Source organism: Mytilus californianus, unplaced genomic scaffold (genome assembly GCF_021869535.1).
Source record: "Mytilus californianus isolate M0D057914Y unplaced genomic scaffold, xbMytCali1.0.p SCAF_13, whole genome shotgun sequence".
NCBI lineage: Eukaryota > Metazoa > Mollusca > Bivalvia > Mytilida > Mytilidae > Mytilus > Mytilus californianus.
In genome coordinates, this window is record NW_026262615.1 from 27,838,362 (window position 1) to 27,855,821 (window position 17,460).

At 32.5% G+C, this 17,460-nt stretch overlaps 1 protein-coding gene across 3 annotated transcripts; it reads right to left on the bottom strand.

Annotated features, from left to right (window-relative positions):
* Window positions 1-217: 217 nt before the first annotated feature.
* On the bottom strand, window positions 218-15,947 carry LOC127723464 (ras-related C3 botulinum toxin substrate 1-like). Of its 3 annotated transcripts, none has more exons than XM_052230116.1 (5): window positions 15,777-15,947; window positions 4,309-4,507; window positions 3,136-3,304; window positions 2,450-2,583; window positions 218-305 (listed from the first exon to the last, which is right to left on the bottom strand). In XM_052230116.1, the coding sequence occupies exons 2-5, from the start codon at window positions 4,489-4,491 to the stop codon at window positions 255-257; spliced, it is 537 nt and encodes a 178-aa protein (XP_052086076.1). In that variant the 5' UTR covers window positions 4,492-4,507; window positions 15,777-15,947; the 3' UTR covers window positions 218-254. The 3 variants fall into 3 exon arrangements, with proteins under 3 accessions (XP_052086076.1, XP_052086075.1, XP_052086074.1); XM_052230115.1 differs by lacking the exon at window positions 15,777-15,947 and adding an exon at window positions 8,502-8,712; XM_052230114.1 differs by lacking the exon at window positions 15,777-15,947 and adding an exon at window positions 8,498-8,712.
* Window positions 15,948-17,460: the final 1,513 nt, after the last annotated feature.

Below are 17,460 nucleotides of genomic sequence, written 5' to 3' on the forward strand. Positions count from 1 at the left end.
GTTCTTCTCCGTAAAAAATCATTTTATTGATTTTTTGGTATATTCTATCGTCTGGATATATTAATTGATGATGCGACTCAGTAAACAATTTTGATAGACACTAAATGAAAGTGCTCGAAGAAAAGCAATACTAAGATGACTTGCAATACAGGAGTTCTTTGTGGACATGTACACAAGAAAATACACACTTTCAATCAATGCAATGAATAAATATATATACTGGCTTTATCTATTTTATTTATTGCACAAAAGTGTCATCTCTTTTGAAACCACTTTCTTTCAACTGTTCTGCAGCTTTCCCTTAGCTGAAATAATATGATAATCAAATTCATATGATACTTACAGTTTCTTGAAATTATAATGTTAAGGTTATAATCGAAACAATGCATGTATATATATTTAACAAAGTTTTCTATGCACAATTTTTTGCACTATAACGTTTACATGATATAATCGACAAAAAATATTTCATTGAGTAAAAACCGTTTCCCTGCTAATTTATATTTACCTCTCATGTTTACTTTTGCCGAAGTTAACCGAACGTCACATTAAAAAACAATCAACATAAAATAATGGAGGATGTGGAAAATAAGTAACCTGACAGATGATGCTACAGTTCAGTGTTTGGTATTTGTATATATTTTTCAATGTGTTTCTATATGTTAATTTAACGTTGTAATTATAGTTTTAAAGGTTTTGTTGCATTATTTTTTGTCTTTCAAAATCTATTAACACTGTATAACTTCCACGTTGTTCACATTTTCTTTCATCCCGGCATTTCCTTCGCACTTGCGCTGTTTGGTTGCCAAAGTAGTAAATAGAGGTCATGCAGTAAAGGTTACCGCGTACGGAAAAGCTATTGGGGAATTAGAGTATGGAAAGAAAATAATTAAATAGCAGTACATTTTTCAGGATTTTGATAAGATAATAGATTTTCATTCAAAAGAAACTCTGTGAACACGATGCTAGTAGTTTGACTGTAGTTCATACCTTTACAGTATGTAAGAAGTTTGTTTTGTTTTGTTTTGTTTGTTTGTGTCGAGTTTTGTATTTCCTTAAAGAGTTTACTGTCATTTAATCCGTTCAAAGTTTAATCAACTGCTCCAACTGAAAGTTTGAGCACACATCTAAGTTGATTGATTTACTGATTGTTGGTATTTAACAAGACTTTCGATGATGATGATGGATGTCTGTTTAACGTCTAGCGGGAAATTTAATATACAACCATATTCAGGACGACAACGTGTTAATTTAATATTAATTCTTATCATACTTCGTACTAGACCGACACGCTGAGCCAGATTTTAACATGGTAGTTCACAAGGTAACAGTCCGCAGAAAGAACCCTACCCGCACACAATATTCTGAGTCCGAGCTGACCAGTCTTTGCTCTTTAAATTTTCATTAATGCCGCGTGCTTAGTGGAGGAGCAGCAAATTCCGATTTTAAAGTCGTTGGATTGAACCGGCCGTGGTTCGGACCCAGGATCTCGTGCACCGGAGGCGAACACGCATCTACAAGACCATCGTGCCATATGTGGAGCAGGAACTACTTATCCTTTCATAACATCGTTTTTCACACCAGGTTTAAGATTTGGTTCATGTTGCTCAATCTGTTATTGTTTATGAAGTGTTTTGTTATTGTTGTTTGTCTTTTTGTCGATTTGATTTTTGGTCACGCTGCTGTATGTTTTTGTTTGACTTGTTATTTTTGATTGGCCCCTTGATATCTTGTCTCTATTTTTAGGTGAACCGAAATTGTACTTCCTGTTATGCTTTACATTTAATTATACACATTAGAGCAAAAGAATATTAACAAATGCTACCTCTGGGTAGTTCTGTCACAAAGTTAAAGCGTGTGTCATGATTCAGTGTAAATGAGAATCAGGATTGTCATGTTATTTATATTTGCACTCTCGTATTAACATACGGAACTGGATGGGGTTTACAGAATAGAAAATGATGAGACAACTTAACAGAAAATAAGGCCAAAAATAACGAATAGAGAACAATGAGGCAAAAAATAAGGTATAGAGAAAATGGGGTGTTAAAATATGAATAATAGAAAATAATGGTAAAAAATATAACGAATAAAGAAAAATTACCTCAAAAAAACTTAAAGAATACAGAAATGAAGGACATCTCATCCAGACCCTCTAACATAGCCCAGTGATACAACGTTGTGTATTTCAGTACTAAATAAAGGTAACAGTAGTATACCGCTGGCTGTTCAATATGCATACAATAGGTTTTTTACCTATCTTCAAATCTCATAAATCCATCCAGATGATACAAATCAACAAAATCTTTAGGAATCGCATGCTCTCCAAAAGTAGCGAGACCGGATGCTTAGACAGGGTTATAGTTTCCTGTTATTCTCGTGTCAGCTGTATCATACATTTCCATTTTCGGTCAAAACATGAGCTTAAACATTGTAATCGATAACTTACAGCCTTATCAAAGCATGACTTCAATCCTTTCTGAGTAAGTGCACTTGTTTCACAATATGGCATTCTGTGATCACTGGCAAAAGTCTCAACCTCCGCTTTAGTTATGCATGTGTCTGTACTTGAATCTCTTAAATCTGAAATATGTTAATTGAATGCAATACATGTCAACGTAATTCGTTAATCTTCTCTATCAATCCTAAATCTCTAAAACAACCAGACAAGAAATTGACTATTCAATTGAAATTGCGGTTCGAGAAAAGCAACATAAAATATGTTAAAAAAAAAGAAAAGAAAGTCGAACAATGGTCAGACTAACAACAAACCACGTAAGTGCACAGAAATCTAAAGATTGAGCATCATGAACCTCCGAAAAAAAACGGTCTGAACTCAGATGTTGTTTGAGGTTAAGATGATGTTATGCTGACACATTTTGACAGGAATGAGCTGGTATTAATCAATGGAACCCACGATACTTTGATTTGCATATATAGTATTGTACTTGTAAAGAATCTGAGCCTTTTTATTGTCATTTTAATTAACTCTATGTCATTCTTAAACAAATACCGGTGCCAATCACTCGTTGTGAATCTATGGTCCGTACGAATTCCTTAATTACAAAGAAAAAGCATAAAACTTTTTACAATAAATATTGCCGATAGAATAGAGGTGTGCTGAAGAATTATTACCTGTTTTACAACCAACTAACACTTTAGCTACATTTGGTAGATGGTGCTTTATTTCCGGTATCCATTTCTTTTCTATGTTTAGCAAGGATGATCTGTCGTTGATGGAGAAGCACAGTAGCACGACATCTGTCTGTGGATACGACAAAGGTCTTAATCTATCATAATCCTCCTGTAATGTAAATTCGATAAAGGTCTTAATCTGTTATAATCCTCCTGTAATGTCAAACCGATAAGCTTCTTAACCTCTCATATTTCTCTTGAAATGTAATACCGATAAAGGGCTTAAATGGGCATTAGCTACGAGACATAAATAAAAATTAGAATATATTTGTTTTTTGTTCAATCATTATTGAAAGTGAAAAGGAGAAATGATAATTCGCTTTTAGCAGCCAATTTATTTCAATTTTGTCAAAGTAAGCTAAGAAACACCGCCGATGACTTATTCACTTGCAAGTGAATAATTTGACCTCATTGAATCCGTATTCATGTGACCTTCAATTTAATTCCTTAGCTAGAGATGGGTTACGCATGAATTAGATGGGTTCAGTTATTAAAAGAAAAAGAAGGTCAACATTGAAAGTGAAACAAGGGTAAACCATTTGATTGACTTATTCGATCCACAAAAACTCATTCTTATACAGGTAAAAACGATGATTAGCATATATTTTTTACCTTTGATATGAAATCAAACAGACCTAGAAAAATCCAATGGCACGTGTTCGCTATCTTTTTATATCTAGATTTGTGTTTATATCGGATTATGTGACCGTCGGCAGTCTTAGAAGGTCACCTCGATGATTAGTTAGATGGCGTCTAAACTAAAGCACACACGAAATGCTGATACATATTATCGAGCACATACCACAAGTGTAATTTTGTTCAATTCTTATAATTTAGATATACGTTTAGTATGTAAATAAAATATGAGAATTTGGGTCAAATCGGTGAACAATTTGACAGCTAGTGTCACTTTAAAATATCACCTCAATTTACATTTATCAAAACGACATAAATAAAAGTAGAATAGAAAATAATAGGGTGTTAAAATATAAACAAAAATAGTTGCCTAACAATTAACGTCTAAAGAAATTAAGACCCCACAATACAGACCCTCACAAAGACTATATGTACAAGAACATAAACAAATATAGTGTGTGCCTACAGTACTGTTACCTGTCCAGCAGTATCCCAAAGTCCTAAACTATATGGTTTTCCGTCCATCATTACATTTGCAGTATAGTTGTCAAACACGGTAGGGACATATTCACCTGGGAAAGCGTCGGTAGTGTAGGAAATAAGAAGACATGTTTTACCCACACCACTGTCTCCTGTAACAATCAATTTCTTATTCTCCATGTCAACCAAGGCAATACTAAAATGAAACAGTAGTTATGTAGTGAAAATATATCAGTACTTGTTTCCGTATATAAATAACAGGTAATGTCAGAGTAATTCAAAAGTCACTTTCCTTATACAGACGATATATCATGACAGCCAAAGATGAAAAGTGGCTGGTTTGACCCTCAGTCAAATAGTGAATGAACCACCAAAATGAGTTTAACTTTTCTACCCTTCTGTACACCTTATTTTACCCTTAATTTATCAGGGTTCTTGATGTTCAGTTTTTTATTTTTCTGTGTAGCGTTTTTTTTTTTTTATCCAGTGTGTTATTCTTGTTGGTCTTGTTGTTGTTTGTTTTTCGTCAACTTGTGAAGTTTGCCCCTTGACATTTGCTATTTCTTCATAAATTTTGACACTCGGAATACATCATTTTCTGGTGAAATGCCGGCTATATTAATGAAGTTAAAGATAAATCTTGTTTCTTATTCATTGTAAACTAAACAAAAACGAGAACTATACATTTACAAAACTTAATTTACTAACTAAAGGTGAAAAAATCGTAAACCTACAAAAATCAGAGAAATATATATTTACAAAATTAAATTAAGTAACGTCTTTCTCCAGGGAAAAAATCGTAAACCTACAAAATGAGCCACTGAAATAACTTGGTTTCTTTTTTTAAAACTGTCAGCTAAAAGTTTCATACAAAAGCAATGCATATATATCACAGCATTCAAAAAGTGAAAATGAAATCGCACAAAAGCAAATGAGATCCTGGTCATGAGTTTTTAGACTAAGGATTAAACAAATAGCGCTACAGACAGGTGACATTTAATAGAAAATAAAAAGATGTGGTATGAGTGCCAATAACAAAACTCTCCATCCAAGTCACAATGTGTAAAAAGTAAACAATTACAGGTGTTTATTTTGAACATTTTTTTTATTAAGTTTTTTTTTTTTTTTTTTTAGAAGTAGACTATACATGTATTTATATATACTGTCAATGCAACATTCCATTTGCTCTTATCTCTATACTCCATTGACCGTGTATTGGGCTAATTTGTGCACAACGATGTTTGCATTTGAAATAGCAAGTAATAAAATATAAAAATTGACATATTTATACAATAATTATTGGTGCAAAACATTAAAATATTTTATATCCATTTTTATGGTGATTAGGGCATGTATTTTCCATATAAAATTAAGGTGCATCATAAAAATAAAAATAACGTTTTCCATTAATCTTTTACATGTACAACAGTTCTAAACTAATAGAGAAATAAGAAAAACTGCTCTGCAAACTGATGATCAGAGTAACTCGAACCTCGAATGAACGGAGGTGTGGGGTATGAATACGTCAATGAGACAAAATGGCCCAAATACAACTAGACGACAACATACGGTTTTTAACAATAGGCAAACACCAATAAAATATGCCAACCTTTATATATCAATTATATAAAAATCGGGGTATAAAATTAAAAAGAAACCATCAAGAATTTACCATCACCCTTTTCCAGTTGTCAATACATCGGCAGATGACGCCAAGCATAAAAACGTGGCACGAAAGGCAAATCATTAGGTTGGATTGAATATTATTTAAGTAATAGGAAACAGAAAGTGCTTCTAAAAATCCAGAGTCCACATATGGAACATTAAAAGCAGGTGTGCATCAAGGCTCCGTACTTGAGTCCTTATTATTTCTTATGTTTATAAACGACAAAGCAGATGCAATTCAATGTTTCGTTATAGACTTTTTGCCGATGATAGTTCACTTATGCATTCTTCGAATAATGATATAGATATAGAGAGGAGATTAAATATCATGGATCTAGAAACTAACACAAATTGGTCAAAACAGTGACTTGTAGATTTTAATCCTCAAAAAACAGAATATATGGTGTTTAATTTCCTTAAGGATTTCAAGCCTATTAATTTGAAATTAAATCTAATTGACAATTTATTAAAAAAGATGATCATGATGACCACAAACATTTGGGTGTTACGTTTTCTAATGACTGTAAGTGGTCAGTACATATAAATAATACTTGCGGTAGTGCCACTAAACAGATTTTTGTTCTCAGGAAATTGAAATATATTCATAACAGAAACAATCTTAATCATATTGATAAGAAATAGCTCGCATATATACTTCCACTTTTAGACTATGCATGCGAACTATGGGATGGATGTTGTGTCAGAGATTGTGAAAAATTGAGCGCTTGCAGATTGAGGCAGCCAGAATAATAACTGGACTTCCGCAGTTTGCAAGCAAAGAATCCCTACTTTTTGAAACTGGATGGAAAATGTTTAGTTTTAGAAGAAATAGACGTAAATCATGTTTATTCCATTAAATACATATACATAATAATGTTCCAGAATATCTTATGAATTGTATGTCAGATTATGCAGATAATTGTTATCATAATACTAGAAACTGTTCTCACTATAAAAGTACCGAGATGTAGATTGGACATATTTTCTAAAAAAAATTTCCCTTCCTCAATTCGTGCAAGGAATTTATTTACGTTAGATATTAGATCCATTCAATCATCTCCAAATTTCACAAAAATACAATCCGGCGAAATGATATATCATTTTGGTACCCAAAAAAAAACAATATTGGAAATCGGATGGGAAATATATTGCATACAAAATTACGACACAAATGTAGTCCTTTAAATAGCTGAAGTATACAGAGTTAATTTAGTAAATGACCCAAGTTATGAATGTGAGTGTTCATTGGTAGATTCGAATATTTTTTTTCTTAGAATGTCCACTCTCCATAAATTTTAGAAATCAGCTCTTTGAAAATATCCAACACTAATTATATAAGTTGTTTTTTCCATGTAACATATTTTATTTGGAACAGACGAAATTAGTGTTGAACAAAACACAATCCTTTTCAGAAATATACATAGTTATATATACGCCATTCAAAAAAGTAAAATCACAAAACTACAAAACGATTCTTTAGTTATTGTAAATAATTGGAGATTAAGCCAAAAGAAATATTTTTTCCTAAACTCAGGATACATTTAGCAGCACCGGAACCAGTGTTAAAGATATTCACTACTCTATTTTTTTCTTACTTTTTGTCAGATATTCGGAGTCCTAGTTTTATACATGTAGTTCCAATTTAATTTTGCCCGCTAAACCCTACTTTTCTTTTCATAATTTTATTTCATATAGTTTCAAAAGCCATGTTTTTAAATCTTATAAGATCCTTGTTATTTTTCATAGTTTGTGAAATAAAAAGTGCCAATGTTAATTGTATGAAAACCCTAAAGAGAATCATTTCCCGTCAAATTTTCAATTGATTATTATCTCAAAGACCAGGGGTGGTATGCATAAAACTTACTACTTAAGATAAGATTTGTTCCAAACGGACGGATTGTTCTACATGCCCTACGATAAAATAGTGCTACAGTTGGATATCTTAACTTTTTTTTTGGTTTTATGCATACCACCCCTGGACACGGACCTGTCATATTTTTCTCTTATTGAAGTTCTGCTATTTATATACAATCAATTCAAAACAACAGTCTTTAACAAAACTTGTTTTTTATAAACAGAGGAGCGAAAAAAACGAATCTCTTAACTCACCAACTTATTTTATTTTTAGACTTTTATATGGCATAATACGATTGTTTTATTGATTGTGGTTTGCGTATTGTCCAGTAGGAAATATTTCATGCATACCTGGAAGGATCAAAATAATACGTAAATATTGAGTAAACTGTGTTGATCAGAAACAGAAAATTTACTGGTATGAAGTAAAGGAGTGATACGAAGATGATTGAAAACACAAAATACAGTTTATAAATATATAATTATGTAAATATGTGAATTGCAAGTTCGAAAATTTATGATATTTTAACCTGATGCAGCCATGAATACCACTATCATTTGTACTAATGAATATTAAGATGCATATATATGACAAATGTCTTGTTTGTAAGTTGACGCAGACACACGGTTTACATGTTGCAACGAAATAAAAAATATATTATCTTACCTACTATATGAATAAAACCAATGTCCTAAAGGATCAGAGGATTCACTCAAAACAAAACATCCGGGACATTAAAACTGTCATTCAAGAAAAAGACATATTTTATAAAAACGTTTTGAATGATCAAGTTTATGTTAAAGTTTGATAAATTAATCCTAAATCGTTTTTTATTGTACTTTGCAAGTATCGAAATCCCTTACATGTCCCCCATTAAATATCCGTCGTCAAAATATGCCGATAAACAATAACAAATCGATTATTGAAAGCGTCATCAATAATTTGTTGTGAGCTAAAATTAACCTTACTATATTTAGATATTGTTGACATAGAAGACTCATAGAATACTAGCGTAACATAATTTCAATTTTGTTGTATAATAATGTGCTTTGGAAAAAAATAACATTCTTGTTTCGTGATTGCTTTCTTGCAAATTTCCATAAAACCAAAATTATAATTGTGTTGTTCTTTTGTTTTTTGTTTGTTTTTTTTTTTTTGTTTTTTTGTTTGTTTTTTTTTTTGTTTTTTGTTTTTTTGGGTTTTTTTTTGTAAAAGTGTTGATGTTTTACATTATTGTTTTACATAGTTTGTTATGACAAATGCATATATGATCATATCTATTTCAATCTATTGACACTAACATGTTATTGAAATTAATGTTTTGAACAGCTATAGAGTCATGGCGTCAAGTTTAGAAAAGCTATAGAGTCATGGCGTCAAGTTTAGAACAGCTATAGAGTCATGGCGTCAAGTTTAATACATTAATTTATTGTTTCAAAATATGGCAAAATAAGGTAAAAAGGTGTTATTAAAAAGACATAATTTCAAATGTCTATTTTAGTATTTTTTTCCTTTTTAAATAGTGATTTTCATCTTTCCATTCATAATATTTTGTTTGCAACTTTATTACTGAAACTGTCAGAAGTTGTTATGATAATTGTTATATGTTATCCATTCCGGATGAAGCGACAAACAACAGGAACAACAAGAAACAGAAAGTGGTCAACACATTTTAAAATATAGCTTATGTTTGTACACGTTTTATATATATATATATATTACATGTTATTCAGGTCTCAGAGTTTATATTCCCTGAGCCGAATCCAATTGGGTTAAAATAAGTCGTATATACCCCGGCATTTTCCTGATATATTCGACATCTCTGTGTAGTTATCCAATCACAAAACTCGACACATTTGTAATCCGTAGTATATATATAATGTATCGTTCCGGTTGTATATATATATCTATTAAAAAAAGAGAATGTGGTATGATTGTCAATGAGACAACTCTTCATTAGAGACCAAATGACACAGAAATTAAAAAAAAAACAAATATAGGGCATCGCACGGTCTTCAACAATGAGCAATCACATACCGCATAGTCAGCTATAAAAGGCTCCGATATGACAAATGTAAAAGAATTCAAATTTTAAAGAAAAGCTGCCCTGATAAGAACCTTGCCCAAAAAAGGATGAAAATGAATTAAAAAAATAAAAAAGACTCGCAATAGGTGAAAATATATTCAAAACAAAATCTCCTGCTCCTCCGCCCTCACAATAACAAATAATTGTCCCAGTTAGCGTGCGATTTTAACTGATCTTTGCACTAGTAGAGTATCTCTTCAAGTTGAGGCATCGACAACAGAACTATGCATCATTTTTTAATGTCAGCTATACAATTAAAAAGGTAGTTTCAAGAAATATTAACGCATGTTGATCGTCCCTCGTCCTTCAAAGAATTTAAATGGGACTCAACAAACTCGTACCATTATGGCCGTTTCGTCCTTTCTTTCGACTTTTAACCTTAAAATTTAAAACAAAACAAAATAAACTTATCTGCATGCAGCTTGTTAATGTTATGATCACATGCAATCCTTACAGCTAAATTAAAACGAACTTAAAACATGCCTAGTTAATTATAAACTCTCAATTAACTTTACTTGGAACCCCTGTCGTACTTTTATGAATTATCCTTAACATAGTAATGTTAGGTTGCATCGATTTATCATAACTATGTGGCTTTAGTTAAAACAACGAAGAAGCAAGTAACTATTATATGTCACCTTACGGTCTTCAACAATGAGCTAAATCGATACAGTAAAGAAAACTACATGTATAAAGGCCCCCGGCGACAGGACTAAATGTTAAACATGTTTAAGAGCGCTTAATCCTGTTTCTAACCTGGAACAGTGGCGTAACAGCACAGCATAAGAACACACTGTAATTTCAATTGAAAAATAGATTGACTCATCAGATGGACATGTAGCACAAAAACAACTAAGAAAAAAAGCTAAAAACACTTAGTACTGGCAACTAGTTCAATTGAGACTAAGAACGGCGTCTGTGGTCTCGGGATAGCATGTTCGCCTCGAGTGCGGGAGGTCGTGGGTTCGAACCCCAGTCTGGTCAAACAAAGACTGTAAATATAAAAAAAGAAGATGTGGTATGATTGCCAATGAGACAACTCTCCACAAGAGACCAAATGACACAGAAATTAACAACTATAGGTCACCGTACGGCCTTCAACAATGAGCAAAGCCCATACCGCATAGTCAGCTATAAAAGGCCTCGAAATGACAAATGTAAAACAATTCAAACGAGAAAACTAACAGTCTAATTTAAGTACAAAAAAAAAACGAAAAACAAATATGTAACACATCAACAACCGACAACCACTGAATTACAGGCTCCTGACTTGGGACAGGCACATACATACAGAATGTGGCGGGGTTAAACATGTTAGCGGGATCACAACCCTCCCCCTAACCTGGGACAGTGGTGTAACAGTACATCATAAGAACGAACTATAAAAATCAGTTGCAAAAGGCTTAACTCATCAGATAGATACAAACAGAAATACATCTAACAAAAACACAGAGTAAACGTGGCAGGGTACTTGTATATCCCAACAACAAAAAGACATTAAGTACAGATTTGAGAGTACTCGCAGTTACTGACAGCTAGTTCAAAGCCACTAACAACTAATAAAAAAACCATGCATCTACTCTAAATTATCTATCATTACACATCCAACATCCAATGGATTTAGTGTTAAGACGCCATAAACAGTCAGAGAAAAACATGACCTTGTGCAATGCCAAGATACAGGTATCGACAGATTGTAGATCCATGAATATGTATATGAATATAACAATAATATTTAGTTTGCTTTTAATTTACTGATAACAAAATCAATATTAATACCAATAAAAACAATATTCAATGATGTAATTACAGTGTTGAATTGGTAACCTTTAAGAATAAGTTTATTTTTATTAAAAGATCGATAATTTACCAGAATCGTTTCTAAATTTCCGGGCACGATAAACAACATCTCCGTAAAAATGAGGATGTGCTATCCCGTTTGAAATAAGTTTTCTACAGGTACAACCAAACTTCAAAACCTAATCTTTATATCTATGGAAGAATTTAGTAAAGGATTTAAGTAATTTGAGGTAACGAAATCCCTGGCTTAACAGACACGGGCATGGCGAACAAGTTGTGAAATATAAACACCGTAAGATGGTGCCAAAGGAAAAAAGGGAAAATTAACAATAGGGAACGAACAATCGTCCCTTTTGTCGTAAATGTTAGTGTGAAGTTTCCAGTGTAAAACCGAAATATCTAAATCTAGGAAAGGACAGTTATTACCGTTTAACTTTGATTTATTTAAAGTAAGTTCCTTTGGGTAAATTTCGGCAGTATATTTAGAAAATTCCTGATTATTTAACGAAAAAATATCATCAAGATAACGGTAAGTGTTGTTGAATTTATCAATTAAATGTAATTTAGATGGGTCTTTACTGAGTTTGGTCATAAACTGTGATTCATAACAGTACAAAAACAAGTCTTATATTAAAGGGGCGCAATTAGTGCCCATTGGAATACCTACAACCTGTCGATAAACTTTGTTGCAGAAACGTACATAAATATTATCAAGGAGAAAATTAACAGCTTCAATCATCTCATCACACCTCCAGTAAGTATATCTAGATATAAGAAGATGTGGTATGAGTGCCAATGAGACAACTCGCCATCCAAGTCAAAATTTATAAAAGTAAACCATTATAGGTCAAAGTACGGTCTTCAACACGGAGTCTTGGATCACACCGAACAGCAAGCTATAAAGGGCCCCAAAAATTACTAGTGTAAAACCATTCAAACGGGAAAACCAACGGTCTAATCTATATAAAAAACGAGAAACGAGAAACACGAATGAACCACAACAACTAACGACAACCACTGAACATCAGATTCCTGACTTAGGACAGGTGCAAACAATTGCAGCGGGTTTAAACATTTTAATGGTACCAAACCTTCACCCTTATCTGAAACAATAGTGTAACATCACAACATAGCTAGCTCATTTACCTTTCTCATTAGAGAAGAATGAGTTGCAGCAAATATATTTGCGTTCAGATTTACCAAAAGACCATTCAATTAAATAGGAAAAAAATTGTTTGATAAGATTGTGTGGAAGTGTAGTGTAAAGAGTAGAAAAGTCAAAACTGTCAACAGAATAAAAAGGACCATCAAAAGCACGTAATTATCTAAAACATCCAAAGAATTTTTTACGCTCCAAAAATAGTTAATTCCACTATTTTCATATATTTTATTACATTATAGTTTATGATCAGTTATTTGATAGTAGTTAAGGAACTTGTTAAAAGCACTGAAAGATTAGTTGTAGAACACTTACTAGAGGCCGAGATGAAACGATATTTTACTGGTTTTTTGTGTAGTTTAGGTAACCAATACATAGTAGGGACCTTCAAATGTTCAGAAGAAGCCTTAAGCTGTGATGTGGTTATGATATGTTTGTTTACTATATGACTCTCTGTGGAGCGCACGGACTTGAATGTAGATGAATTTAAAATTTCATTCTCAAGAACGTCCGTGTAGTATTTACGGCATACCACCACCACATTGTTGGCTGCTTTGTCGGCCGGTTCAAACACAAACCGCTTTGAAAGTTCTTGAAGTTTATTTCTTATTTTGGAAATAGGCGTATTGTGTACTCTTTTATTTACTTCTGAATTATTTTCAAAATGTGATATTCTATTATCCTGTAAAGTTTTTATTTGCTGCTTCTCCACTAAGCATGCACTCGGCATTAAGGGGTAAGAGCAAAGACTCGGAGTCAGAAAGATGTGTCTTTCTGTGAACTGTTACCTTGTTAAAAATGCCGACTCAGCGTGTCAGTGTAGTACAAAGCAAGGTGTTGCACTAACATGTTCTCGTCCAGAATATGCATTAAATACTGGACGTTCTACAACCATCCATCCATCCAATTACAACTATTGAATTAATCAGAATTATAAATCATTTTTCACAGACTAAAATCTCTATTTGTACACAATGATTAAGTGTAAAGACGTCATTAACAGTCTATCAATTTTAAACGCATGACCTTGTGCAATGCCAAACTATAAGTATAGACAGGATGAAAACCCTGAGAATTCATAACTGAATAGGAATACATATCTAGTAATGTTTAAAAGGGGCATTAGCTACGATTTAGACTCAACAAATGTTTTTTTTCAAACATTTTTAAAAGCGGAATTTTTAACTAATATTTCGCTCTTAGCAGTCAGTCTGGTTCAATGTTGGCAAAATAAGCTAAAACCATTGCTGGTGTATTAATGGCTTGCAAGTGAACAATTCAACCTCATTTGAATCTGTATTAATAAGACCTTTAAATTGAAATTAGCTGGAGATGGGATTCGCACGTGCTTAGAATGTTCAGTTATTAAAAGAACAGAATGTCAACATTGAAAAGTGAAAAGGGGGAGTCGCTGGGAAGAATAATTTTGTTGACTAATTCGACCAACAAAAAATCCTTTTTATAAACTTTTGAATTAAAAACAATTATTTACATATCATTTTAATCTAGGACATGAAATCTAACAGACTTTAAAAAGTATCATCATTATTCGATTTTACGTGTAATATTTATATTTATATCTATACCGTGTCATAGACCATCGGCATTCTTCGGAGGCCATGTCGGTAGTTAACTAGATGGCGTCTAGTCTAATAAAAAATCTTTACAAACATACCGAACTCCAAGTTTTATCTAAAAAGGGTAAGTCATGAAAACTGACAACATTAAACTTTAGAATTCATCAACCATACTGAAAATGTGGGCATGATCAACACTTTAACACACCAATAAAGATACAAAAAGAAGCATTTAATTCTTTAAGTTACATTTTGTATTCTATATAACCATACAAAAAACTATTTATATCAATACAAGTTGTTCTTTTTTTTCTATTCATTGTTCTGGCAATTTCACAATAAGCACGCGCAGTCGTGAATGTTGCGTATTATTGAAAAATAAAATATAATCAATTACAAGGCAAAATACATGCCCTTATCCAACATGTCCTCGTTATCCAGCACCAGCCCAAACTATCAATCCTTATCCTCCACCAATAAAAACTGACCGCCGCAAAATAGCCAATGTACTGAAAACCCATTAGACACCAACAATCAATCAATCAATTCAATACGTTTACTAAATAATTATAAGATATTTGCCACTGGACCTTAAAAGAAACAACAAGTAATCAATGCATATCCAAAACTGCAAGTACTCTCAGATCTGTACTTAGTGTCTTTTTTTGGGATGTATATTGTATGTGCATGTCCAAAGTCAGGAGCCTGTAAATCAGCGGTTGTCGTTTGTTGCTGTACATCATATTGTTTTTCGTTTATTGTTTTGTACATAAATCAGGCCGTATTTTTTCTCGTTTAAATTGTTTTCCATTTGTATTTTCGGGGTCTTTAAACGCTTAGTCTGTGGTATAGGTTTGCTCATTGTTGAAGGCCGTACAGTGACCTATATTTGTTAATTTTATACATCATGTAGTCTCTCGGGGAGAGTTGTCTCATTGGCAATCATACCATCTTCTTATTTTTATATCCAGAGTATCAGTATATAAATACTAGAAACGTATCAATTATCAAATTAATACATGATTGTTAATAACATCCAGTAGAAATTGGTGTAAGTAAAAATGAAAGGAAACGGGGCAAATTGTGCTTAGTTTAAACATATTGTATATTTGCACATTATGCACAACATTACCACAAGTCAACCAGTCTTCTCTATTTAACATTTATATAAGAGCAAGCATATAATACATATAAGTTCAACATAATTATAAATGTGACAGAACATTCGAATGGCGCAAAAGAATAAGAAGACCCCCCCCCCCCCCTCCCTCCAAAAAAATAAAAATAAAATAAAAATAAAAAAAAAATGCAAAATGTGCTTACACCTTGATCTACGTCATTTTGTCTCACTGGTGTCTAGTTGTCTCAATGGAAATCATTCCATATCTTCATATTGTTCTCATATTCTTCTACGGAACATGAAGTTGTGAATCTGCTATTCTAATTTTTGATCGAAGTGATTTTGGGGTTTTCCCATACCAATACATGGATGGAGTCCTTTTAGTTTAACACTATTGATGTTGTTTTGAAACGGATGAAAACCTACATATTTTATGTCATAGTTTGTTAATGGATGAATAAATATTTTTGAAAATTTCCATTTACAAAATATATATACATAATTATCAAAAGTTGCAAAATTTATTATGAAATACTAAATATAATCAATTCATAATCGCTAAGTATTTTCTACATGTTTTAGGATAAAGCTATTATAAGGATATTAAATAGTTTCTATGGTAAGGAAGTCATAAAATAGATAGAGTGACAATTATGTTCATAATGTTACCTTGAAGAAACTGGTATATACGCAATATTTCTAACTTTGATCATATTAATGGGTTTTTTTTCAAAGGCTTTAATCAAGCTTCAAATTGCACTTTTCCGTGTTTTCATGTTGTTTAATGAAAATTTGTCGACTATTTCCCCTTTTTTTTAAAGAGAAATACCAAATGTGTGAATTTCATAATCACTATCCGGTTTTAGGAAGAACTTTAAGACCCGTGCTATATATGAATCAACGAGAAACCGTAGATAAGAAATAAAACACAAATTTATTTGGGGAAAATATTTAAAATACAAGACAAGGAAGATAAAAAAACATTCACAAAACATAAAAATAAGAGAAAAATAAATCAATATCCACTTACATATAAAAATAATGAGATGTTGTATGATTGTCAATAAGACATCCATCCACTAGAGTTCAAATGGCGCGAAGATAAAAACAATCATAGGTCACCGTACGGCATTGAACAATGAGAAAACTCCATACCGCAAATACCCATTCAAATATAGAAACTGTCCTGTGTGTGCATGAAGTAATTGCCACCTGGAGTTACGCATTCAAAAAAAAAAACCCAATTAATCTTGGATATAGGGAAAACTTAATTGATCAGTCCTTGAGCGGTTAAAGAGTTTATTTATAGATTGTTTCCGAAAAGTTGGTGAACTTTGTAATAAAACAAGCTGTGAATGTGTTTAAAGAAACTGTGAAAACGACAAACGGAATTTATAAGGTTCTCTGCAGAGGCGGATTTAGAGGGTTTTCCAGGGGGCCCGCCCCCCCCCCCTTTTGTGGAAAAAATTTGGTTGATTATGTAGGGAATCACTGAAGCATGACTGGAGCGGGCCCCCTCTTATGCAGTCAGTCCCCCCCCCCCCCTTATAAAATTTTCTGGATCCGCCACTGCTCTGCAGGGAGACAAGTTCTTCTACAGTTAGCCCAATAAGATAACGACTATAACGAAGTGTAAATAATGTGATTTGATGATTTATTGATTGATTGGTGTTGAACGCCACTTTCAGCACTATTTTACAATTTCGTTGCGGTTAGTTAATTTGTATTGGCGGAGAAAGCTGTAGTGCTTCGGTACAGCTTCATATAAAATGAAACTACAGAAAATCAAATCCCTGTCTTTTCTCGATTAATTCAGTACTCAAATTGTAACTTCAAAGTGCATGTCAAGACAGAAATATGTAGATGACTATCAATTTAGTGAATGAA

Bases quoted from the DNA above. Each gene is read 5' to 3' on its own strand.
- LOC127723464 (XM_052230116.1), bottom strand. From the start codon at position 4,491: ATGGAGAATAAGAAATTGATTGTTACAGGAGACAGTGGTGTGGGTAAA. The intron at 2,584-3,135 runs GTAATAATTCTT...AACATATTTCAG, and splicing joins GTTAGTTGGTTGTAAAACAG to ATTTAAGAGATTCAAGTACA. The intron at 306-2,449 runs GTAAGTTATCGA...ATATTATTTCAG, and splicing joins AGTCATGCTTTGATAAGGCT to CTAAGGGAAAGCTGCAGAAC.